This window comes from Corythoichthys intestinalis, chromosome 10, assembly GCF_030265065.1.
Source record: "Corythoichthys intestinalis isolate RoL2023-P3 chromosome 10, ASM3026506v1, whole genome shotgun sequence".
Lineage (NCBI taxonomy): Eukaryota > Metazoa > Chordata > Actinopteri > Syngnathiformes > Syngnathidae > Corythoichthys > Corythoichthys intestinalis.
In genome coordinates, this window is record NC_080404.1 from 43,287,143 (window position 1) to 43,314,475 (window position 27,333).

The 27,333-nt window shown below is 40.1% G+C and overlaps 1 protein-coding gene across 1 annotated transcript; it reads left to right on the plus strand.

Annotated features, from left to right (window-relative positions):
* Window positions 1-1,639: 1,639 nt before the first annotated feature.
* Window positions 1,640-27,258, plus strand: LOC130922731 (rho-related GTP-binding protein RhoQ). The gene is made up of 5 exons (XM_057847698.1): window positions 1,640-2,132; window positions 2,422-2,480; window positions 21,396-21,560; window positions 21,643-21,738; window positions 24,061-27,258. Exons 1-5 carry the CDS (start codon window positions 1,991-1,993, stop codon window positions 24,220-24,222), a joined length of 624 nt encoding a protein of 207 aa, XP_057703681.1. The 5' UTR covers window positions 1,640-1,990; the 3' UTR covers window positions 24,223-27,258.
* The last annotated feature ends 75 nt before the right edge of the window (window positions 27,259-27,333 follow it).

Consider the following 27,333-nt stretch of genomic DNA (forward strand, 5'->3'; position numbering starts at 1 on the left):
TTACCGCTACGTAAATTCCTCCTATTATGGCGTGTTTTTCTGCTCGTTAACATTAATAATCAAATTGGTGAAGGCATGTGTGGCGGTTGGTTGCAATAACAGAGAAGATAGACAGAGAGATTTGAAGTTCTACCGTATTCCGAGACACCCGAAGAGGAGAGCGAGAGGACTGCTGAAATTCGACGAGAAAACTGGGCTCCAAACGATTACCACAGATTATGTAGTAGTCATTTTATATCTAGTAAGATGCATTTAATATATATTTAGAGGGTTTTGGGCTGACAACCACAATTAAGATCATTTCGAGGCTAATCGCCGACAACATACAGTTTCAAATTCAAGATGCTTATTTCTTCCACCATCATTACATTTTGAATAATATTTAGTTGGTACCAAGTGAAAGAAGCTGGCCTCGTCTACGGATCATCATTTAAACAGGTGTATCCAAACCTTTTGCAAAGGGGGCCAGATTTGGTGTGGTAAAAATGCGGGGGGCCACTTTGGCTGATTTACATAGAACAATTTATTTAAACAAATTTTAGCAAGCCCTTCTGTGTGTCACATTTGCTTTATTATTTTTTTAAATTAATAATTTCAACAGTCTTGTCTTTGTGGCGTTCTCTTTCGACACTCGGGCTCTTGCGAAATACTGCTGCTGTGAAATTAAACTAGCTTCAAGTTGCTATAATTTCTCGCCGCGTATCTTCCCTGTAATGTTGTCGTACATGTCAGCGTGTCTTGTTTGGTAATATCATTATCGCGTCACATCGAACTCTTTGAAAACAGCGACTGTCTCTTTGCAAATGAGGCAGACACAGTTGTTGCGTGTTTTATTGAAGAAATAGTCCAATATCCACCTATCCTTGAATCGTCGGCCATCGCAGTCAACTTTTTTTTTTAATTGATTGTCCCCATTTTAGAAAATTGGAAGTAAAGGGTCACACGGGGTAATGTTGCTTAGAGTGCTTTTCAAACTTTCGTGAGAATAGGCTGATTTTGTGTGGACAAGATAGTTGTAGATATCAGGGTAGCAGATGTCAGGCAGAGAGGGCGAAGACAGCGGGTCGAAAAATATCGATTTAGGCATCAAATATGGATCTGGCGACTGGATAGACTGAAGCTTTTCTACATAACGCCTTTTATGCAACGCATCCAATGAGTTTACAGCGTCTGAAAGCACCGGAGCTTCCATGAATTGCACTATAAATTGCACGACAAATTGAAACCATTGAGAATACGGATAAACAATGACGGACAATATGGCGGCCGGATACAGCGACACGTCATTCTGTGACGTTGGTGAGTAGGGTCTATACTTAGTGGCAAAAATCAGACTTCAAATTTAAAATTATTAAAATAAAATAAAAAAACATTTATGTTTAAAATTATCGTGATAATTATCAATATCGAAGATAAGAATTTTTAAAATCGTGATAACAATTTTTGTCATATCGACCAGGCTTAGTAAACAGGTTGACGTCTGAACAGCATCCCGTTTTACGCAGTAAAATTTACAGACAGTCCCTTGGTTCCTAACCTAAGCCCCGCCTCTCCACCAAGCGCCGCACACACCTTGTTCTGCCCCAGCTGCTCTACAGGGCGTCCGTCAGCGCGAGCCACACCGGGCAGCGCGCACTGCTGGCCGGCTGGAATCGCCAGCGACCACGGCAAGCAAAAAAGGTGTATGTTGGAATAGAAAACCTTAATTTAACAGCAGACAGTGTGGCGAAAACAAAGACTGGGAGCGAAAAGTGTTTTCCGGTTTCATTTCGGAGCTGTATAACCAGCGGTTGCGACGAGTTAGGGGAGGGAGATGCAGTTGTGCAGCCGCTCGGCGCGCCTCGAAGTCAGGCACGGAAGCTGGTGATGCCCGCCGCTGTGCGGGAACCACCGACGCAAAGAACACAAGAGCGACACCAGGAAGAGGAAGAGCAGAGGGCGGCACACCAGGGCGGCCGAAGAGGATGATGATGAGATTAAGATTGAAATCATGGCAAACGGAACCGGTACTATCATGTTAAAATGTGTCGTTGTGGGAGACGGTGCAGTGGGGAAAACGTGTCTTCTGATGAGCTATGCCAATGACGCTTTTCCAGAAGAATATGTCCCAACTGTCTTTGATCATTATGCAGGTAGGCAAACAAATTTCATATTGAATCTAATAATGTCATGCTAGCATGCTTCTGTGCTATATGCTGTAGTGTAGAAACAAAATACTTGTATAGACTCGTGTACATTGTACTGCAGCAGCTAAACTGCATTGGCCTGCATCTGTTGCTATAATCAAAACCACTTGTTTGCCTTCATTGCAGACAGAGGTTGGGGACTCACAGCCCCTCCTTCTTCCACTTCACTACCCCCTCAGACCTCTTCACCCACACGTCTTCCTCTTTTTAACTGTTGTATTTTATTTCCTCACAGTGAGTGTCAATGTCGGAGGAAAGCAGTACTTGATGGGGCTGTATGACACTGCTGGCCAGGTAAGATTTTTTGGTCTCTAGTGTCAAACATGTTCAGGATGAACACAGCCACCCACGAGAAAACATTCTCACCCACACTGTGTGTCTATCTTGGTCACAGCCCACTCACAGGCTTCATAAGATGCAACAGGTGATAGTTTTCACAGATCTTTACTGCCATAGTTTAGTGAAGCAAGGACATTGGTGGCAGTGAGGGCGTTGAATAGTTCTATTGTGTCAAGAACAGGCATCCTATGTCCAGTAATGATGTCACAGATTTGTTAATAGGGTTGCCCATTGCTGGGATTTTTCATCAATGTGCCTTTCAGGGCGTAATCGTTAAAACGGAGATCCAGCAGCCTACACATGCATACACACACGCACAACATTTTCTCTTGGCACAAGGGGACTGTGTGTACACAGACAGTGCTAGCAAGCATATGAACATAAAAAAATGAGTAAATGTTGCAAATTGCCAAATTTCAGACATTTGGACTTCCATATTTAAAGCAACATTAGGAAACTTTCTTTTATATTTTCATTAAAGAAACAATAGGTAACTTTTCAACCTTTATAAAATATTTTCTAGGGCTGTCAGATTTATCGCGTTAACGGGCGGTAATTCATTTTTTAAATTAATCACGTTAAAATGTTTAATGGATTTAATGAATGCGCAGAACGACCCACTCACACATTGCCGCAAACAGACTATAATGGCGCCGTTTTACGTATACTGACAGCCAAGAGGCAGAGACAAGCGAGTGGAGTGGACACAGGCATTCATTGGGGCCGTGCGTTTTATTGGCAAAAGCTTTGGCATCTTTTCCTCAACAATTATATCTATTGTGGCGAGCGAAGTGGGGAAGGACGATGGGAAATGATCTTTTTCTTAACACCCTGTATTGAACACAACGCAGAGAAGATATACCATTTGCAGCCACCACTGACAGTCATGGTTGCCCAACTTCCCATCATGCATTTGGGCAAACTCTATTCAAACATTTCACTTAGCTTAACAAATACACTAGATCAGGGGTGGACAATTAATTCCACAAAGGGCCGCAGTGGGTGCGGGTTTTTGTTCATACCCATCATGAGGACAGCCTTTCACCAATCTGGTTTCTTACAAGTGCAATCAGTTGATTGCAGTCAGGTGCTCCTTGTTTGAAACCTCATTGGTTATACTGTGTGTGCTGAATCAGTTGGAACAAAGACCAGGACCCACTGCGGCCCTCGAGGACCGGTTTGCCCACCCCTGCACTAGATGGCAATATTTAGACACAATATACAAACTCACATTTATATTTTAAGAATTACAAGTCTTTCTATCCATGGATCGCGTTAACAGAATGCTAATGCTAATGCCATCTTGTTGATTTATTGTTATAATAAACAAATACAGTACTTATGTACAGTATGTTGAATGTATATATCCGTTCTGTCTTATCTTTCCATTCCTACAATAATTTACAGAAAAATACGGCATATTTTAGACATGGTTTGAATTGCGATTAATTACGATTAATTGATTTTTAAGCTGTGATTAACTCAATTAAAAATTTTAATCGTTTGACAGCCCTAATATTTTCCTAACATTTGTGATGATATCTCAACTGACAACTAGTTGAATGACACCTCTTTTATATCTTGAGACGATCTGTATCACTTTCACCGGCACTAATTAACTTTTAGGAGGGTGGCAGGAACCCACACTAAGCAAGCCACACGGTTGCTAACCGTCATATGCTTTTGTTTAGCCACAACTGAATTCATTACCTTATTACTTTTCATCCTTCACACAGCCGCTGGAAACAGAAATCTTGTTTAATCCATCTGCAGTCGACCATCATGATTTTACGACACTATGCAGGTGTGCGCTGGTCCTCATGGGAAACGCAGTTTTCCTTAAGGCAAAACAGTACTGCTTTTGTCCACCGGCGTTACTGAAATAGACTAAAACTGAAAAGTTACAAAGTGTTGCTTTGAATCGATTTAGCGATCGTTTCCAACAAAAATTTCGGCATTCAAACTACTGTTGTTTTGATACAAAAAAAAACTCTGTATCGATACCATTTTCGAAACTACATGAAATGGATCAAATAATGGAAATACCTAACATTTTGGCATCATGATCATTGAACGTAATTGTTAAAGAATGGTATGAGGAACATTCTAATGAAGTTTAGCATCTCATATGGCCGGCACAATTCCCAGACCTCAACATTATCGAGTATTTATGGACAGTATTAGAGATTCAATTAAGACTTTGATTTCCACCGCCATCGTCTGTAAAAGAGTTAGAAGGTATTCTAACTGAAGAATGGCTTAAAATTCCTTTGGAAACAATTCACAAGTATGAATCAACACCTCGGAAAATTGAGGCTGTAATTGCCACAATAGGCGGACCTACACCATATTTAATTAGTTTTTGTTGATTTTTTTTTTAAGGTGTTCCCATTATTTTGTCCTACCCTTGTAGATAAATAATAAAAAAATATTTTTTTGTGAAAAAAATGATTGAAATTCAAAAATTCAATCAAGTAAAAAGCCTTCAATATTCCTCCAATATATGTCGAGGTTATACGTGTTTAACTGAGTGTTCTAGAAAAAGATTATTTCTAATTATTTTTCAAAACTTTTGGAGCAGGTTCATCGTACACCTAAAAACACTCAAATATTAATAAAAATGACATTATAAATGGCAAAAGTTGACGTTATCTGCCTCAAGACCTACTGTCTCACTAGCAAGCTAAAAATATGCATGTCACATGTTGGCTAGGTAACACTGTTCAGTTGCTCGGGCTGGATTTAACAGTGTGAATGAGTCACAATATGAAAGCGGGCGAAAAGATCAACAAGGTTCAGAAAGGTCCAGAGCGTATTCAGGTCTGCGCTTCTGTGCTCAGTACTTCTGAAAGTACCTGCTACCCACCAAGTCACCTGTGGCCGAGGTGTGTTTCTCTCTACGGAAGGTACGGTAGAATCATGACACTTTCTAATTGTCTATTCCCAAGTGCTGTTTTGTAGGTGTGTGTTTGTTTTTAGCTCATTCTGAAATAGAGAAGTTCTCCCTCAGATGCCAGCCAGGAAGAGTAGAGTTACCACAGTTCAAAATCTGTCCCTTTACTAGCCCCTGACTCTACTGACCTCTTTTAGGGAGCAGGAGGCCAGCTGGTAATGTTTATAGCTTCAGCGCGTGATCAAAGAGTGGTGGCCCAAATAGAGGGACAGACTGACTAAGAAAGAGGAAGAGAGACTGATGGGGTAGAAGACAAACAGAGGGATTAAATCTGAAAATGCACATACCAGGGCAGTAGCTGACGATGTTACATTGTAAAAAAACACTGCACAACTGCTACATCTTTTATAATAAATAGGGCTGCAGCTATCGAATATTTTAGTGATCGAATAATCGACTGAAAATTCTATCGATTAATCGAGAAATCGGATAAAACAAATATATTTTTAGGTGAAGAGCAATTATAAATATACATGAGAAAACAAGACATTTCATCTAATCTTGAACCATTTTCAGTCAATTAATGTCTTTATTTTAGATGTATATTGTTGAAAACAGCCAACAATTGCATCTCAGATGTAACTAGAATAAAAAAAGACTAATTCACTGCTTTCACTCAAAAAACCTTTAGATCTTATTAAAAAAAAATACATACACACCTAAAATGCCGTTACGCTTGATAACACACATCACTTAAAAGTTAGGATTTTTTTCCCACGTGTTTCAATTGAATTTCTATTTGTGACAAGCCATTTTTAAGTTCTAGTTAAGTTTTAAGTTAGTCTAAACTGTAAGTCCTGATAGAATTTTGAGTTTTTGCAGTGTTTAAAATAAATGTATGATACAGGCTGTATTGGAGTACATTAGGGACCAGTGCTACTTGGTGTTTTATCCAGCAATGACTACTGAGCTACAATTGATAGTTAGCATTATTGAGTTTTTATTTTACACCCTCATCACTCCACAACGCTATGTTATGTTAAAGCCTGTATGTAAGACACGTTAGCCACGCATCGAAAGTGGTCATAATTAATAGAAACCTAGCCCTCCGCAGGGCTATCGTTACTTGAGCTAGTGACAGTAACGTTAATCTTATTTATTAGCGCTTAGCACTCTTTATCAGCGCTTAGCGCTGTACTGCTTTAAGATGGCGGCTGTTTACTAACGCTGCCCAGACGCGGCCGAGTCTGTCATTTCGCATCTAGTTCAACATACATGTGATCTCTATGAGACTCATCAGACGCTACCTGCTACCAACGTAGCATCGTGCGGGCTAGTATTTAGCAACGTCGGCGTCGTTTGTAGTGGCTGTCGGCTGCAGTAAGGTTTTTTTTTTTTTTTTTTTGCTTCTTCCTCTACGCACGTGACATCAGCGCGTTGTCCCGCATTAAAAGTAGTCCGAGCAAAACGTGATGCTTTGAGCTGTCAAAATAAACGATTACTCGAGGTGAATAAAATTACTCGGATCAGTTTTTAAACTCGAGTTACTCGAGTTGCTCAAGTATTCGTTTCAGCTCTAATAATAAATGTACTAGTTATACCTGCACGATGAACAATTGTTTTCCCTGTCCGTCTCACAAATAGCCAATAGGTGTCAAAGGCAGCTGGAATCGCTTCAGTTATCAAATTACAGTACTCATCGAACTTCATAACACGTCTTTGTTTGGGTTATGCAATGTAGAAGTGTAGACTGTACACTTATCAGCAGGTGTTTGGCCTTGAACAGTGTGTAAGTCTCAATTTTCACGAGCAGTTGTTTGGTTAAAATAGACAAAAACAACTCGGTTTCATTTGCTAATGAATTGTTAACATTTTCCATGCCTACATGTATATATGCTAGGGGGGGAATGGTTTATAAAATTGGTGGTTTGCTTCCTATTTGTCATATGCTATGAGATTTTGGTGCAGAATCTGGGGATTCTTAGAAAAGAAATCTACCGTACGTACAGTACATACTCGCGTATAAGTCAGTTTTTGTACCGAAATTTTCGGCCAATAGTGCAGATATGACCCGATTTGCAGACCATTGCCCAATTTAGACCATTGTAAAGCTGAAAAAGCATACAACTTAGCATTAGCTATGTACGCCAACTGTACAGACGGGTTATGCTCAAAATAATCTACAAATGTTTAATCTAAAAAAATATAACATCTTGTACAACAACAAAAATATGCCCTGTAATTTAGACAACGTACATTCATTTGCTGCCATCCCTTTTACTTCAAACAGATTGGATGTCTCTGGCCGTCAGTGGCAGCTAATGCCAGGCAATGAGTTAATTTTGCTGCATTTTCTGTTGATTTTCGGACACTTCTTTTTCCTTTTGGGGCATTTATGGGCAGTGTTGTTCATCTTACTTTAAAAAGTAATACAGTTACAAATTACTTCTCCCAAAAAGTAATTGAGTTATTAACTCAGCTACCTGAATGTAAGAGTAATTACCGTAATTTCTGGACTATAAGGCACACCTTACTATAAGCCGCCACCTACCAAATTTGACACAAAAACTGCATTTGTTCATAGATAAGCCGCACTGGACTATAAGCCACAGCTGTCCTCACTGTAGTATGGGACAGTTACACATAAAGATATAAACCGGTAAAACTTAATTTGACAGCAGCATCATAAGACTGTCATAAGACCAAATGAACCACCATGAAGTGTTGAAACAATTGGCTGCAAAGCTTCATTGCTTCAAGAAGCTTCATTCGGCCTTCATTGTTCTCGCTTCATTTGGCCATCACTGTTCTCTTGGGGGAGACCGTCAACCTTTGCTGCCACCTGCTGTCAATACTGTTGTCGTCCAGCATGCCTCCTATCATGCATTGCAGCGCTACAGATGTAAATAACAATCAAAATTCATGTTCTTTGATAATTATTTCTTCAGTTACTGCTCCAGTTGTTTCATTAATGGCTAGTTATGGTATATAGTAGCACTGTATTTGACAGTAGTCCCATAAGACTGTCATAAGACCATCATCATACTTATGACAGGTGTCATTTTGTGCCAGCCGGCAAATTATATCACTTATGAATGGATGCAAAAGATCCGAACTGGAAATAAATGGTCTTAGTGACATAATTTGCCGCATGGTACTAAATGAAATATGTCAATATGCCATTCATTAATGCCCATGATCGTGTCATCTCATAATTATGACTGTCTTATGGCATTCTTATGACGCCGCCGTCAAATAAAGTGTTACCTATTAACCCAAATAAATTAACAAATAAGCCGCACTGGACTATAAACCGCAGGATTCAAAATGGGGGAAAAAAGTAGCGGCTTATAGTCCGAAAATTACAGTAGTTACTTGGCAAAATAACTGGTGTTACTCTTCATGTTTTTTTTTTTTTTTTCCCATTCAAAAAAAAAACAAAAACATAGGTCACACTAGGTGAAGTTCAAAGGGTTTTTGGGACAGTTCACTATAGCCCAATTTTTTACCCTAAACTTAACTAGACACAGGGATATTGTGAATATTGCGATAAGTAGATATTAACCTTTGCTATGTTTGGAAGTAATTTAATGTTGTGAATTAACCGTTAAAGTTATTAAAATTGATCCCTTTATTATTGCATTAGTTCCCTTTTGTCAACTTTCCACATGTGAAAGTTTTAAAACTTTCATCATTTAAAGATAGATTCAAGTCAAGATTTTGCCAATTTAGGAGTATTCTAGGTATAAAGTTACTTCTACAACAGAGCCTTCCTGAGAAGTCTACTGCTTTAAGATGGCGGCTGTTTACTAACGCTGGCGAGTGTATCATTTCGCATCTGCTTCTCTATACATTTGCTAACGCTGCCGAGTCTGTCGCTTCGCATCTGTATTATTGGAGCCTCCTAGCCTAGCATCGCATTTGCAACGGCGTCTCAACTTTTTAAAACGATACATTGATTCTTGGTGGGACAATATCAATAACCTTTTGGGCTACAAAGTTTCATGTTATATCACCTTTTTGATATATTGCCACACCCTTAATTATAAGTGAATGTCGAGTTGAATGAAAAAGTTTGAGCATACAAATGATACCCAAACCTTTTCATGCTATTGTATCCTGTTATAGGGTTGGGCATCGAGCATCGATGGGAACCGGTTCTAACACTCCGATGCTCCCGGAATCGTTCGAATTTTAAAATTTCGATTCCTTGCTTCAATGCCCTGACCGCCGAGCAGAAAAAAATTGCTCAAAGACTGATATTTATATACAAGTTAAAATTAGCCCTGTGAGAAGTTCATTTAATTTTAAAAATCATCGAGAAGTTAAGGCTTTAATATAAACTATGCAATTTTATTTGACCCAGCATTTTTTTTAACCCTGCCTCTTAAAAGAATCGGAATCTAGAATCGTTCGGAACTGGAATCGAAACATGGAATCGGAACCGGAATCGTTTGATTTCAAACGATGCCCAACCCTAATCCTGTACACTCAAATCAAGCACAATTTGGCTCCAGCCAGCAGAAGAAATATTGATTTAGTCACAACTTGTTTGCAAGATGGTGCAAACCATCATTGTAACAGCACTTCAGAACTTTCAGACACACAGTATTTACCCATAACTACAATTAGCATCGTGATCCCTCGTTTTTCGCAGTTAATGGGGACAGCCACCCCCCACCGCGATAATCGAAATCCACAAAGTAGAGGTTAGGAGTGGGAACCTCTTGTTACCTCACGATACGATGCGATTTGCAATACAAAGCTCACGATAAAGATGTTCTGACGATATGACGATAGAACGATTATTGATACACTGGTCAGGAAATCTTTGTAGGATATTCTACAAAAAACTAATAAACAGAAAAACAAGCTTCTGCTGTGAATTGGAATGAGTTTATCACTAGTAGACGTCCAATCCATTTGAACTGGGAGGGTGGCAGCGAATGAACGAATGTTCGCTGAATGTTCATTCGCTGCCATCCCTCCCTCCTTCAAACGGATTGAACGTCCATGGCCGTCAATGGCAGCCAATGCCAGGCAATGAGGTAAATTTGGGCCATTTGTGGTCATTTACCTGTTGATTTTTAGTTACTTCCTGTTAATTTGGGGGTATTTTATGGGTCACTTCCTGTTTATTTTGAGTTACAGAACAAGAAGTGACCTGGGAATCGCCCAAATGAATAGGCAGTGACTCAAATTCAACAGGAAATTACCTGTGAATAAAAAGCAAGAGACCTGTAAATGCCCTGCAAATCGGACAGAATAGAATAACTGCGAATGCTCTAGTGTCGGATGAACGAACACCGTCAATGGCAGCCTTAGAGTTAACTGAGACGCTATTATGGTGGAAGATTTTGGTAGCAACTTATTGGTTCCTTTTTTTTTTTTTTTTTTTTTAAACATTGACACCTTTTTAAAACTATCTCGATTCTTGGCAAGCGCATATCAATAACCTTTTGGGATACAATGTATCACGATATACAGTGCTGCTCGAAAGTTTGTGAACCCCACAGCGATGGTCAGATTTTTTGTAAAAAAAACTAAAATAACCTTATTAAATGTTAAGTTATACCCAAATCCACAATACTGACATTCCAAATAATGGACTGAAACAAAAGAAATAGTTATATTGTCATTCTTTATTTAACAAAAGTGGTTGATTTAAGAAAAACTCAGATATCATGTGTGCAAAAGTATGTGAACCCCTTCAGTTAATAGGATATTGCGCCTCCTTTTGCAGAGATTACCTCAACCAAACGGTTTCTGTAGTGACTAATCAGCCTCTCACATCTACTTTGGGGGATTTTTGCCCATTCTTCCTTGCAGAACGCAGTCAGTTGAGAGAGGTTTGATGGGCGTCTGGCATGAACTGCTCGCTTCAGGTCCCGCCACAGCATTTCAATGGGATTTAGGTCAGGACTTTGACTGGGCCAGTCCAGAACACGAATCTTCTTCTTTTTCAGCCATTCCTTGGTTGTATTGCTGGAATGCTTTGGATCATTATCATGTTGCATGATCCACCTTCTGCCAAGCTTTAACTTCAAAACAGATGGCGTCAGGTTATGTTCTAGGATTTGACAATATTCCCCAGAATTCATGATTCCCTGGACTATGTGGAGTTGTCCAGGTCCTGAGGATGAAAAGCAAGCCCAGATCTTGACATTCCCACCTCCATGCTTCACTGTTGGGAGAAGGTTCTTTTGGTGGTATGCAGTGTTGACTTTTCGCCAGACATGGCGGTTTTGGTTGTGACCAAACAGTTCAATTTTGCACCTACATCAGTTGATGAAAACTCTTTTTAATTTAGTCTCGACAACACAACTGTTAAAAAAACAAACAAAAAAACTACTGAATTGATTGATTAGGAAATCAGGTTGAAATAATAGAAAATTCCACAATGTTGAGGGGGTTCACAAACTTTTGAGCAGCACTGTATCACCATTTTGATATTTTGTCACACCCCTAGTAGAGGTGTAGCTTATTTTCATTAAACAAAATTGTTTTTTTGTTTTTTGGTGTGTTCAATGTATTTATTCAGATTTAGCATTGGAGAAATATACATATAAGCAGGGGTGCACATAAGTGGTTCGCATGCACGCATGCGTACTGGAAGTAGACAAACGCGCTGGCCCTCAACGGATTCCATACGCTTTTGCGTACCGATGGCTGACCACTGTACTGGACTGTCTCAGGAAATTAGAATACACAATATTCTAATTTTTTGAGACAGTCCTGTGTATATATACAGTATTTGCGGCAGACACAAGAAAATCACTTCTCAAAATGTCAAAGAGGCAGGCACCACTGAGTAATTATTTCCGTGTTGGGTGGGGGGACAGACGACAGAGACATCACCGGAGCTACCGAGAAAAAGGACTTTTGCTGAAAAGTGGCTGCAGGAGGTACCATGGCTAGAAGCAAATGACGCTCGCACGGAAATGTGGTGCAACATTTGCCGTGAGAATCCCAATGTCGCTGATAAGAGCAGCGCATTTTATGTAGGGTCAAAGAATTTCAGCCATCCAAACTTTGAAAAGCACGAAAAAAACAAACTATCAATGTCAGGATCCCACTCACCCTATGGACAAGTGGCGGAATAAAGTTATTGAAGAACAGCGCCATGCACTGACAAACGTGTTTTTGCTCGCATTTCACAGAGCTAAACATGCACGTTCAATGAGCTCTTATGAGGAGGACATCCCACTTTTACAAAGGCTTGGAGTTAATGTGGGAGCCGCATATGAATTCCCTTTATTTTGAATTAGTGCTTTTATGTTTATTTCTTTACATTTCACTTCAAAGTAATGGCAATTTTGTTGTGTCAGTTGATGTTAATCAAGCTTTAATTGTTATTATAATTAATTAAAGGTAACTGGCTCTAAGTAAAGCTTGTCATAATTATATTGCATCAGGCTGGTAGGCTCTCAAGGTCAATGAGGACCAAGTCACAGGTCACCTCTGCATATAAGACATCCCCCCAACGTATAATTCTTTATTAAATGGTTCATTGAGTGAGTCCTCTCATATCCACGCATGCTGCTTAGAACAGCACACAACACAATGAGTTGCCACAGCACATTTTAGCCAATGTTGAACAAGTTAAACAAGTCGGCGCCTTTGAAAGGTAGTACTCTCGAGCATCTCCGGCAAGTTCAAAGCAGCTCCCTTGTAACCTATCGTTAACTGTAACAAGCTGCAGCTGCCTGGTGAGAAAGAAAAGGTTCAGGAGGGAGAGTGAGAGGCTGTTCGTGATCCGATGGGACATGTTTATAATATCCTGCATTTTTTTTTTAATTGAAAAAAAAAAATCTGCGATGGACTGAGGGCGCGATGTTTGAAGCGCAAAGTGGTGGTGGTGGGGGGGGGGGGGGGGGGGGGGGTCATTGTATTATGACCAATACAAGATGAGACACTAGGCAGGCACTTCAGTATATGTACCTGCGTATATATATACAGTGGGGAGAACAAGTATTTTATACACTGCCGATTTTGCTGGTTTTCCCACTTGCAAAGCATGTAGATGTCTGTAATTTGTATCATAAGTTCTCTTCAACTGTGAGGGACGGAATCTAATACAAAAATCCAGAAAATCACATTGTATAATTTCTTAAATAATAAATTTGTATTAAACTGCATGAAATAAGTATTTGATACATTACCAACTAGTAAATATTTCGGCTCTTAGTTATTTTTTAAGAACCCCTCCTGTTCTCCACTCATTACCGGAAGTAACTGCACCTGTTTGAACTTGTTACCTGTATAAAAGACACCTGTTCACATGCTCAAACAAACAAACTCCAACCTTTCCACAATGGCCAAGACCAAAGAGCTGTGTAAAGACATCAGGGATAAAATAATAGACCTGCACAAGGCTGGGATGGGCTACAGGAAAATAAGCAAGCAGCTTGGTGAGAAGGTAACAACTGTTGGAGCGATTATTAGAAAATGGAAGAAGTTCAAGTTGACGGTCAATCTGCCTCGTTCTAGGGCTCCATGCAAGATCTAACCTCGTGGGGCATCACTGATCATGAGGAAGGTGAGGGATCAGCCCAGAACTACACGGCAGGACCTGGTCAATGACCTGAAGAGAGCTGGAACCACAGTCTCGAAGAAAACCATCGGAAACACATTACGCCGTCATGGATTAAAATCCAACAGCGCACGCAAGGTCCTGCTGCTGAAGCCAGTGCATGTCCAGACACGTCTGAAGTTTGCCACTGACCATCTGGATGATCCAGAGGAGCAATGGGAGAAGGTCATGTGGTCGGATGAGACCAAAATTGAACTTTTTGGTCTAAACTCGGCTCGTCGTGTTTGGAGGAAAAAGAAAAATGAGTACAACCCCAAGAACACCATCCCAACCGTGAAACATGGAGGAGGAAACATCATTTTTTGGGGCTGCTTCTCTGCCAAGGGTACAGGACGACTGCACCGTATTGAGGGGAGGATGGATGGGGCTATGTATCGCCAGATCTTGGCTGACAACCTCCTTCTTTCAGTGAGAGCCCTGAAGATGGGTCGTGGCTGGGTCTTCCAGCATGACAATGACCCAAAGCACACAGCCAAGGCAACTAAAGAGTGGCTCCGTAAGAAGCATCTTAGGGGCAGTTTACATAGTGACTCTCCGAGAAGACGAAAAATTTCATGTTTGCATTTATATGGTTCCGATTCCATTTGAATAATGTTGCAATTCCGCATGAAAATGATGTAGTATTCATGCCAGGACCTAGGCGGCAGTGCAGATTTACAAGGCGACAGCGAGTGATGCACTTTGACCTCCTCAGCCTGGAAGACAACATGCCCGCCCTCTCCAAGCAATGGCATTTTATTTTTTTCAAAAAGGCACAAAAATGGAAACATTCAACATATTTAAATTAAAAATATTATGAAAACAGTAAATTAAAGCTGACGTTCCGCCATTTGCTGTTTTTAATGTTTAATAGCACCGCTGCGCACGCCTATTTGACGTGCGCGAATGCTTCCGTCATCGAAACGAAGGCGGTTTCCGTGCATATGAATGCACTGCGACCCCCGTAATCGAATTCTTCCACTTTAGAGGCAGGATTCAGAATTTTTCGTCTTTGCCTTTCGTCTTCGCCGACACCATATGCACGCGAGGCAAGTCCGCTGCTCAGTCATTGCGTCTTCATGTCGCAAAGTCGCCATGTAAACTGCCCCTTAAGGTCCTGGAGTGGCCTAGCCAGTCACCAGATCTGAACCTGATAGAAAATCTATGGAGGGAGCTGAAAGTCCGTGTTGCCCGGCAGCAGCCCCGAAACCTGAAGGCTCTGGAGAAGATCTGCATGGAGGAGTGGGCCAAAATCCCTGCTGCAGTGTGTGCAAACCTTGTCAAGGACTACAGGAAACGTTTGGTATCTGTAATAGCAAACAAAGGTTTCTGTACCAAATATTAAGTTCGATTTTTGTGACGTATCAAATACTTATTTCATGCAATTAAATGCAAATTTATTATTTAAAAATCATACACCGTGATTTTCTGTTTTTTTGTATTAGATTCCGTCCCTCACAGTTGAAGAGAACTTATGATACAAATTACAGACCTCTACATGCTTTGCAAGTGGGAAAACCAGCAAAATCGGTAGTGTATCAAATACTTGTTCTCCCCACTGTATATATATATCCGAGTGTCGCCGAGTTTTGCCCGCCTCACTTTTGTCTGAAAAACAAGCATTCATCTCAACCGCTACCAATGTAATTATTCCATAGGGACAGCTTGCAAAGCCTTTATTGCTGAATGTGACAAGGAAGCAGAGACCAAAGTGTTTATTTATTCATTTGTTCACCCACTGTGCCTGCACTCAAGACAACCTATGAACACTGCACACGGAGCTGGAGGAAACAGGAAGTGGATGCTAAGAGATAACTGTAGAAAACTTGTAGGGTTGTAGTTTGCAATAGTGTGAAATTTTATATTGGTTAGAACTATAAAATATTCAAATAGGAGGAGGGAAACTAACTGGCAGATACAGCACATTTAGTAGTCTGCAGAACTGTCAATCAGAGTTCATAATCCTTCAATGGCAGACCTGATAAAAAGTTGTGTCAGCTCTCAGTTGACACAAGGTATTCTTATAGTAAGAATTTTCTTTTTGAAACGTCCGTGGGCGGCTGAATTTTGTGATGAATGTCAGCAAGTCAATTTAAACAAATGAGGCTGAGTAAAAATAGACAACGTTGTTTTCATGGTATTGAGAAATGTCAACCTTTGATGCACATAAGTGCGTTTCTTAGATTTGTTTAAAAATTGAGCAATTCATTGCACGAAGGGAAACAATACAGAAACCTTGAAAAATCCTTGAGTAAAAATTGAGGGGAACATATTATGGAAGAATCATCAGAATTTCACAATGTACAATTTACAGAACATAGATGATGTATATTTGTACCATTTTTTTATGTTAGAACATCTTTGAAGCCAGATATTTTTATGAATGCCTGTTAAAAAGACATCAACAAATAATTAGAGTTAATGGCAGGGTGTTTCTGTCAAGATATTAATAGTAAATACGGATTAACAGTTGTTAATCATAATTAAAGTGCTAGTAAATGATTTTTAGCTCAGATTTGCAGACTAGACAGTGTTAATGTGTTGCATTCCCATTCTTTGAACCCATCCACTTTATAGAGCCCCCGAGCAGGTGATAAACATTGAAACAGAAGACGATGAAGCTGGGGATACGGTGATGACTCACTGGAATTGTGCTCATATGTCACTGACTCACACAGCATAACTCACACAGTGACCTGATGAATACTGCAAGCTTTGCAGGGATGGGCATATACTGGGAAGACTTTGATCAGTTACCCAGTTGCTTTGATTTCTTGCAGCTTGACTGTCTACTGAAGTTTGTATTGGGTGTCAGAAGCTTGTGACGCAGTGTTGCGGAAATGTCATGAATTGTTGAACTGACCTAATAGAACCATGACATCCATGTGATAGAAACATTCAACCTGATGAAGTGCCCTCTTAACAGTGGGAGAGTGAACATAACCGGGCCAAGCACTGAGCAGAGATTGAGTATTAGAGCTGAGCTATCTAGTAAACTGCCTCACTTGAGGTTGGAGGACATATTGTGTTTAGTGTCACAGGTTGAGTGAGATGTAATGATGGGTCTCCGAGAAGCTGTGCACCTATTTACAAAGAAAAGGCTGAATGGCCTACAGTGCCTGCTTTTGCGACAATCCCAATGCAGACACAGTGGCGACTGCAGATCGAATATTTTGGAATAAATTCATTGGATTGATCGATTAGAGGTCAACCGATATGGAATTTTCAAATGCTGATGCCGATACTGATACATTGAGGCCGATGTACTTTTTGTTTTTTTAAAGCACGTAGATTATGAAAGGCAATTTAAAAGAAAAAAATGTTTCAACAGCTTCAAATTTACAATAATGACCTGAGACTTAAAGGAATAATTATGTTTAGTGCTACGAAAGTAACGAACGCAGCACTTCTATTTATGATTATACACATTCAGCAAGAACAGTACATTATTTTCAAAATAATGAAACCCACCAGGACGTCACAACTAGATGTAAACGAGTGATTTTTTTGAGGATGTTCGCCATGCTAAAGCGAATGCTACGAGTTACATTTAGAGTGTAAGGGGCCGTTTACATGATGACTCTGTGACACCAAGACGCAACAATTGTGTTGCGAGCGCCTTTATATGGTGACAGCATGAAACGAAAGGCGAAGATGCAAACCTTAGATTCCGGGCTCCAAAGTGGATGGATTCGATTGCGGGGCTTGCTCGCAACCATATAATTGGAAAGCTCTCGTGCCGATGACGTCAGCACTCGCACACATCACTTTGGGCGTGCGTAGCGCTGCTACTAAACATTAAAAACAGCAAACGTGGCAGAATGTTTGCTTTAATTTACTTTTTTATTTTTATAACATTTTGAATTTAAATATGTTTAATGTTTCAATTTTTGTGCTTTTTGGAGCAAAAGAAAAATGCCATTCCTTGGAGTGGGCGGGTATGTTGTGTTCTGGGCTGAGGAGGTTGTTGGTGTCAAGGAAGTGCATCATCAGCTGTCGCCTTGTAAATCTGCACTGCCCCCTTGGGCCTGGCATGAATATCGTTTTCACGCGGAATTGTGACATCGTTCAAATGGAGATAGAACCATATAAATGCAAATATCAAATTTGTCATATTCTCAGAGCGTCACAATGTAAACGGCCCCTAAGGATCACTTGGTACACAGCTCAAAAGGCAAAAGCAACAGTGCATATTCTCTCATGCAAGATAAAAAAAAAAATCTTACAGTATTTACAAAATTGGCAAGCCTGATGCTTCCTGTAGCAGCCTGCCTTTAAGCTGCTGCAAGTTCCTTCCGGAGTCCTACCGTCAGTCAGCGGCAGCCACAGTTGCCCACACAGATGCTTGATCAAAATACTTTATCGGCTATTTTTAAAGATAATTTACTATGGGGTTATAACAGTTTGATCTGGCTGAACTGGAATAAAATTTTTAAGATGATTCTATCATACAGAAGGTTTTCATGCAAAACCTCGCCTGTCTCATTGCAGCTTTCCCTGGAACATTTAGACTGTTATCTATGATTTCTGGGATCCTAAAAAAGTGCCCAATGAGCAACTGAGATTGATTAATGTCAGGAAAGTTCAAGTTTGAACTCTAAGACAAGTGTCACCTCGATAGCGCGAATGAGAAATGAATCAGACCCAGCCAAGGATTGCCTGCTTTGAAGACTTTATATAAAAACTTATATATCAAGGATCCAATGGCGTGATCCGACCAGGAGCCGTGAACACGCAGGAGTACAAAGAGGATACACAAGTCAAGGGTTTACATATGCTTGTTGAAAGGGCGTTGCTTACTATGAAAACGATACCTACTATGAAAGCAAAAACTAAACTTATTACAGCCCACCTCTGGTGATTTTTAGCTGAAAAACATTGTGACTTACGACCTTGGGTACTTAGCCGTAGCTGGCACGAAAAGGGAGTAAAATCAGATAAGAGTCCACAGAACCCCTTTGTATTGTGTTCAAAGAAATACATGTGCAGCGCTAGAACATACAGTGGGGCAAATAAGTATTTAGTCAACCACCAATTGTGCAAGTTCTCCTACTTGAAAAGATTAGAGAGGCCTTTAATTGTCAACATGGGTACACCTTAACCATGAGAGACAGAATGTGGGAAAAAAAAAAAAACAGAAAATCACATTTTTTTATTTTTAAAGAATTTATTTCCAAATTAGAGTGGAAAATAAGTATTTGGTCACCTACAAACAACCAAGATTTATGGCTGTCAAAGAGGTCTTTCTTCTACGAGGTCTAACGAGGCTCCACTCGTTACCTGTATTAATGGCACCTGTTTTAACTCATTATCGGTATAAAAGACACAAAGTCACACTCCAAACTCCACTATGGCAAACACCAAAGAACTGTCAAAGGACACCAGAGATAAAATTGTAGACCTGCACCAGGCTGGGAAGACTGAATCTGCAATAGGTAAAACACTTGGTGTAAAGAAATCAACTGTGGGAGCAATTATTAGAAAATGGAAGACATACATGACCACTGATAATCTCCCTCGATCTGGGGCTCCATGCAAGATCTCACCCTGTGGTGTCAAAATGATAACAAGAACGGTGAGCAAAAATCCCAGAACCACACGGGGGGATCTAGTGAATGACCTACAGAGAGCTGGGAACACAGTAATAAAGGCTACTATCAGTAACACAATGCGTCGCCAGGGACTCAAATCCTGCACTGCCAGACGTGTCCCCCTGCTGAAGAAAGTACACGTCCAGGTCCGTCTGCGGTTCGCTAGAGAGCATTTGGATGATCCAGAAGAGGACTGGGAGAATGTGTTATGTTCAGATGAAACCAAAATAGAACTTTTTGGTAGAAACACACGTTCTCATGTTTGGAGGAGAAAGAATACTGAATTGCATCCGAACAACACCATACCCACTGTGAAGCATGGGGGTGGAAACATCATGCTTTGGGGCTGTTTTTCTGCAAAGGGACAAGAATGACTGATATGTGTAAAGGAAAGAATGAATGGGGCCATGTATCGAGAGATTCTGAGTGAAAATCTCCTTCCATCAGCAAGGGCTTTGAAGATGAGACGTGGCTGGGTCTTTCAGCATGACGATGATCCCAAACACACAGCCAGGGCAACAAAGGAGTGGCTTCGTAAGAAGCATTTCAAGGTCCTGGAGTGGCCTAGCCAGTCTCCAGATCTCAACCCCATAGAAAATCTGTGGAGGGAGTTGAAAGTCCGTGTTGCCCAACGACAGCCCCAAAACATTACTGCTCTAGAGGAGATCTGCATGGAGGAATGGGCCAAAATACCAGCAACAGTGTGTGAAAAGCTTGTGAAGAGTTACAAAAAACGTTTGGCCTCCGTTATTGCCAACAAAGGGTATATAACAAAGTATTGAGATGAACTTTTGGTATTGACCAAATACCATTTCCACCATTATTTGCAAATAAATTCTTTAAAAATCAAACAATGTGATTTTCTGGTTTTTTTTCCCCACATTGTCTCTCATGGTTGAGGTTTACCCATGTTGACAATTACAGGCCTCTCTAGTATTTTCAAGTGGGAGAACTTGCACAATTAGTGGTTGACTAAATACTTATTTGCCCCACTGTAGATTACAGTCTAACAAATGAATCTAGTATCACAGCAGTTATGTGTTTTATAAGCATGAATAAAATATTCTTTCACAATTAACTTGCTGTGTATTTGGTGGGTTCCGTTATTTTAATTGATGAATCGATTCCGTCTTCAACCAAGCTGCTACAGCGATCAGGGTCATAAGAAAAAAACAAAATGAGTCATAAAATGGACATTTTAAACATTTTTCAAATGTTGTTGGCAAAGACAACGGACTGCTTGATCAGATCCACCAAGATTGGTTGTCTACATGTGACAATACTCATTTTACCAACACAGCCATAAAAAGACAGCCTGGCATATAACGCCTGGCATCGCCACTTTGTAGCCCCATTGAAGGTGACAGCACGTAAAAAAAATAAACTCATAATTGCCTCTGTCATTGAGAGGGCAAAGGAGAAAGTAAATCCCATGTGAAGGACTTCGCATTCTTTGCCCTTTATAACTCAAATCCAGTTGACAGTTTTATGGGCATCAAGCCCGTCATAAAATGACCCATCCCATTTGAAAAACAGCATGAGCTTGGCACTGTGTACGGAACAAACTGCCTGATAAGCTAAGAATGAGTTCTCTTTTTCAACCTGGCTTCAGTGAAGGAATAATGTTAACTCTTTGGCCGCCATATACGGCGCTGAGACGTCCGATGCATTAGAAGTGGAAGGATGTCAGCGAAATGCATCGGTCGTCTACCAGTGATAAACTCTAAATGAGTCATTGAGTCATTTAATGATTTCACTTGAGTTACAGTAAAGAATTTTTTTTTTAAAAATCGTAATGTTGAATGTTTTCCCAGGAGGACTATGATCGACTCAGACCGTTGTCCTACCCGATGACCGACGTTTTCCTTATCTGCTTTTCTGTGGTCAACCCTGCCAGTTTCCAGAATGTACGTGAAGAATGGGTGCCAGAGTTGCAGGAATATGCGCCGAATGTCCCTTACTTGCTCATTGGCACCCAGGTGAGTCCTTGGCGAGATGGATTCTAAATGACTCTGGATTTAGAATAGCGACGATCATAACTAACATGTCTTGGTTTCTCAGATTGACCTACGTGACGACCCAAAGACCATTGCCAAACTGAATGATATGAAGGAAAAACCTATCGTGACCGAGCAAGGCCTGAAACTGGCAAAGGAGGTCTGTGTTTTGAACAAAACCTAACAAAACCGGATGTATTACTTGTTGACACTTAGATTTTTTTTTTCTTTATCACTGCTTATGTTTACGCGGACACATTAATTCAGGTTAAAAGCCGGATTGGAATAAAAACACTTAATGTACACTAGCAGTGCAACGGTTTGTGGTTCAAAGCTGAACCGTACAGTTCGCCCTGTACCGTTCACTACGCCTTTATGAACCGCGCCTTTTCGGTTTTGCAATTAATTTATTCCGAACGTTTGTGGAATGACTTGGTCGAGCTCTGTGTGTCTGTGTGTGACGTGAAGCACAGCTGTGGAGAAATTCCCGCCCCGCAAGTAAATGTCCGATCTCTCGCTCACTCGAAAACAAAAAGCTATGGCGAGCGAAGGAGTGGAGAGACCGAACTTAGAGGAAGCACCAGCTTCTTTCAAATCTGCGGTGTGGCAACATTTCGGTTTCCCCGTGGACTACAATGCGGAGGGAAAGAAAATATTGAAAATAATAAAAATAAAACAATTAGCAAGCATTGCTTAGCGCTTGTTCCCTATGCAAATGGCAACACTTATAACATGACTCCGGTACTTCAGCCGGCATCACCCACAGATATCACTTTCTCAGAGCAGGACAACCCCGAAGATGACACCAGTGAAAACACTGCAGGCTTTGTTAATTTATTTGCAACACTTGACCCGCGTTCCATTGTTACCTCCCGGACATTTTTCTCTAACAACGTAATCCCCGACATTTATGAAATGGCACGCAAAGCCATCGAAGATTTCGCTAAAGCACATAGATTCGCCCTGACCACTGATAGTTGGACGTCCTGTGCTACAGAGTGCTACTACCTAACTTTGACGGTCCACTATAATTCATACCGGTCAAGTTGTACGGTCTCGGCGTAATTTGTACAAGTGAGCACTGATTTTTAAATGTGTACGCTGTACGTTACGTTAAAAATCTGTACATCTTTCGTGCACTACGTTTTTTTTCCTCCGTTCGGATTTTGTCACCGTTTCGGCAACGAGACAATGTGCGTTAATACGTTGGTTGAATGACACGAGAAAAGTCAGAGACACGGAGAGGGGGGAAGAGTGTTTGTTGTGACGCTGTAGCAATCGCGATGCTAGGCTAGGTGGCTCCAATATTTTCTGACTGTAGCCGACAGCCTACAATATACGCCTGGATATTTCGTGCATATAGAACTACATGCGAAATGACAGACTCGGTAGCGTTAGTAAACAGCCGCCATTTTAGAGTAGTAAACTTCTCAGAAAGGCTCTGTTGTTGTGAACCTTCCTAGCGAACCTAAGTAACTTTTTATCTCAAATACTCCTAAATCAGCAAAATCTTGACTTGAGTCTATCTTTAAAGGATGAAACAGTTTTGAAATTTTCACATGTCGAAAAATAGACAGAAGGGAACTAATGCAAAAACGGGAGCAATTTTATCAACTTTAACGGTTGATTCGCAACATTAAATGACCTCCAAACATAGCAAAGGTTACTACGTTTTTGTTTTTTTTGTTTTTTTGAAAAAATGGGGGGAAAAAAACCATGAAACGTAATACCAGTTACTTTGCCAAGTAACTTTTTTACTTCTGTGTGTGTATTTCAGTAATCAGTTACTACACTAGCCAAAGAGCTAAGAGGCATTTTAACTAGGGCTGTCAAACGATTAAGAATTTTAATCGAGTCACAGCTTAAAGATTAATTAATCGCAATTCAAACCACTTATAAAATATGCCATATTTTTCTGTAAATTATTGTCGGAATGGAAAGATAAGACACAAGATGGATATATACATTCAACAAACCTTACATAGGTACTGTATTTGTTTATTACAATAATAAATCAACAAGATGGCATTAACATTATTAACATTCTGTTAATGCGTTCCATGGATAGACCTTTAGTTCTTAAAAGATAAATGTTAGTACAAGTTATAGAAATTTTATATTAAAACCCCTCTTAATGTTTTCGTTTTGATAACATTTGTAAAATTTTCAAACAAAAAATAAAGTGGTAGCTCGCCATTGTTGATGTCAATAATTACACAACGCTCATGGTGCTGAAACCCATAAAATCAGTCGCCCCCAAACGCCAGCAGAGGGCGACAAAACACCAAAAAACACAAGTAACAAATGGACATGACACTGTGCTGTCATTTTAATCTGTTTGAGCGGGGCATGTGCGTTAAATGCGTCAAATATTTTAACGTGATTCATTCAAAAAATTAATTAGCGCCCGTTAACGCGATAATTTTGACAGTCCTAAAATATACCCATTGACTGCTAAATCTTCCTCTTTCCTGCTTTTCAGATTGGTGCATGTTGCTATGTGGAGTGTTCAGCACTAACCCAGAAAGGACTGAAGACTGTTTTTGATGAGGCCATCATTGCCATTTTGACTCCCAAGAGAAAGAAGGGAGCACTCAAGAGAAGACTGGGACCCCGTTGTATTAACTGCTGCCTGATCACATGATGGGTACATGTCCTTAAAACGGCATTATACCGTAAATGCCCTGGAATTAAAAAAGACTGCAGACAAAGAAACGCCAACAAAAACTGAGTAACTTTTAAACTGCGATGCCCTAAAAAGCCACCGTTTTCTTCTGCTTTCCAACATGTGAGGTGGCAGTCAGTTACAAGGAGCACATAGACAAAGAGGTGCTTCTCCTAATTCAGGTGTTTTACAGTTGAAAAAAATCCAAAATCTTAAGGGAAAAAATGTCGATTATATATGAATATAATATTATTTGAAACATCATTTCCAGACACGAAGGCTGAGATACTTTTTTTTATATATATTTTTTCGCCACCAAGTTTATCTCCAACTATTCATCATTAGCCATGTTTACATGCTGACTTTTATTCATACCGATTCAAATCATTCCGAATGGAAATTTCACATCAGCTGTTTACATGTCACTTCATCTATTCCGATCCAGCGTTTACATGTGACTGCCTTTATTCCGAAAGGACGTTTGACAACTGCCGTCTGACATGCGCAGATTAATCAAAACAAAGCGTCACGTTGCAAAACATGGAGATCGATCGTCAGATCAGCTGCTGTTTTAACTTTTCGAGTGGAAACAAAACTTCAGAATGACACGCCGTTCATTTAAAAAGTTGTGTGGGTGCGCTGTGCGTGTGCTTGGAAGCCATGTTGCAAGTGACGTTACTTACGTCACCAAGTGACGTCACCACGTCAGTACGGAGCATGTGCAGAAAGAACGCAACCAGACACCATTCCGCTTCCCTGTTTACATGATATAATTTTACTTCTAATCGGTTTGGGAAAAGGAATATTCCACCCCTGTGAAACGGAATGAAATTCCATTCGGTTTGGGCCTGTTCATTCCGAATGAGGTGTTTATATGGAACACATTTATTCGGTTTGAACAAATATTCCGATTGTAATTGGAATATTTGGCTCCATGTAAACGTGGCAAGTGACCACCTGAAGAAACTGTAGGGGATAACTAAATCATAAATGGAAATGTAACAGCAAAATATTTTGGATCTAGAACTATTTTTTCACATTTTTTTGTCATGCAATGGTTTGCTGTACTTTTATCACTTTGGAGGCATCAGAGTACAGAAAGTTGATCTTTTTTAGAAGTGATTTTAACCCTCGAAGAAACAAATACATACACTGTCATTAAACACAGGTGGCAAATATTAACTTACACTTTATATTAAAGGCTCAAGAGATGAAGCACAATCCTCTGCTTTTTAAGCACTGCCCATTTTCCAGCACAGGGAAAGAATGAGGATGCACAAACTTGCAGGCACAAGCTTGAGCAGTTTATCATCATAAAAACTTTTAAATCCTATATCAAAGTCTAGAATGAGATTATTATGAATTTTTGGAAATTCTATATCTGCCAGATTGTAGCTTTTAGATAATACAGGGTTAAGTGTTAAGCTTGTATTTTAAAATAAAATGGATGAATATTGGTTAGAAATTGCAAATTTTTAAAGATACAAATTTGTAAATGACAAACCAAAGTGCTTTGTTTATCTTTGTTCATTATAATTGTGAATGCCAAAACGGAATTAACTCAAAGACTGGTATTGACGGCGATAGACGTCCAATTCATTTCAACTGGGAGGCCGAATCGGATTTCTATGAGTTGCAAATTAATTTAAAGGGAACCTTGGACTGAAAGACTTGTATGCTCCAATAAGCCACAATTGTTGTCTTTTACCAAAATGTTATTATTATTGCCATTGATTTAAAAATCTGTAATACTAAGTACATGTTTTGACCTGCGGAGGGCGCCATGTTTTATGCGCGCAATGCACGCTGGGGGTGATGACGCAGTTGACCCGAAATGCGAGCGAAGCTAGTATGATGACTGGAATGGTTTTGTCACATTCTGCTGCTGTGGGATGAGTTCCCAATGCCATACCTGCATCTTATTCCATTTCACCAGCAGTGTCTTTAAACCGATCCTAGGCGGCTTGCCGAGATATTTACTTGCTGCCATTCGACAGTTTGTATATCCCGCCATTGCTGGTTGTATCATTGCCTTGTTTTCTCGTTTGTCGGCCTCTCACCGTGGTTTTCCCTTTTTTCCCTTTTTTTATTTTTATTTTTATTGATCCCGACCTACTGTTACGGACCCTCTTTATGTCTTCCTTTTCACGATCGTGTTTTTTTGTGTCTTCAATCAATTCTTTTGCGCAATCCCTATGTTAATCTTATCTGCTTGTTAGCTAAAGTGAGCTGCGTTTTCTAATTTCATTGTCAAGCTAGGCGCAGTTTCTTTTCAGTTGCGTTTCCCTTTAAGGTTTTACCTTTCAAACAGACAATGCATGTGGCTTGCGATTGCTTTATTAGAAAAGTCATGACTCTGACGCGGAAGGATAGTCCTTTGTTTTATGCGCTCGTCTGTCGCACGGGGAAACACGTGTTGGCATCCCGCTGGAGACCTTCATTTAATTGCTTTTGCTGCTTGTTTAGTGAAATATCGACAGTGCTTTCCTGCTCATCACTTTTCCGCTCTGGTTCAAATCAGAAGCACAGAACCGACGACATGTTTATTTAGCTAACCAGTGAAACTTTGGAAGAACGGCAGCGCTCCCCAATGACGTCACCGCCCAGAGTGCATTGCGCCGTCAACAGCAATGGCGACCTACTAGTTCAACTTTTTTCAAATTTTATAAAAACGAAATGTTAAGACGGGTTTGAATATCAAATTATTATTACTCAGACTAACATTTATCTTTTAAGAACTACAAGTCTTTTTGTCCGTGGTTTGCTTTAAATTCACACCAGAAGGAGAAAAAGAGCCACATGATTTTCAAATGACAAAATAACACACTGTGCTGATACGGACTCAGGCTTACTACAGCCAGCGTAGTTCCAGATTAGTTCAGTTATTTGGGTAATATAACCCCTAGAAAAAGTATAAAAATCACCAGTCTCGGACGAGCACTCACTCAGCATTTTTATTATGTAGAACAAACACAGATAAAAAGCTTGAAAAAAATAATGCATTAGTTCAAAAGTGCAACTCTTTAGCATTCAGAAACACTAAAAGAAATGAATAAAAAAACATTGTGCTGGTCAGTAAATGTTACTTTT

Excerpts from the sequence above, each read along its gene's own strand:
- LOC130922731 (XM_057847698.1), top strand. The coding sequence starts at position 1,991 with ATGGCAAACGGAACCGGTACTATCATGTTAAAATGTGTCGTTGTGGGA. Across the intron at positions 2,133-2,421 it reads TGTCTTTGATCATTATGCAG|TGAGTGTCAATGTCGGAGGA; the intron begins GTAGGCAAACAA and ends ATTTCCTCACAG. Across the intron at positions 21,739-24,060 it reads GCCTGAAACTGGCAAAGGAG|ATTGGTGCATGTTGCTATGT; the intron begins GTCTGTGTTTTG and ends CCTGCTTTTCAG.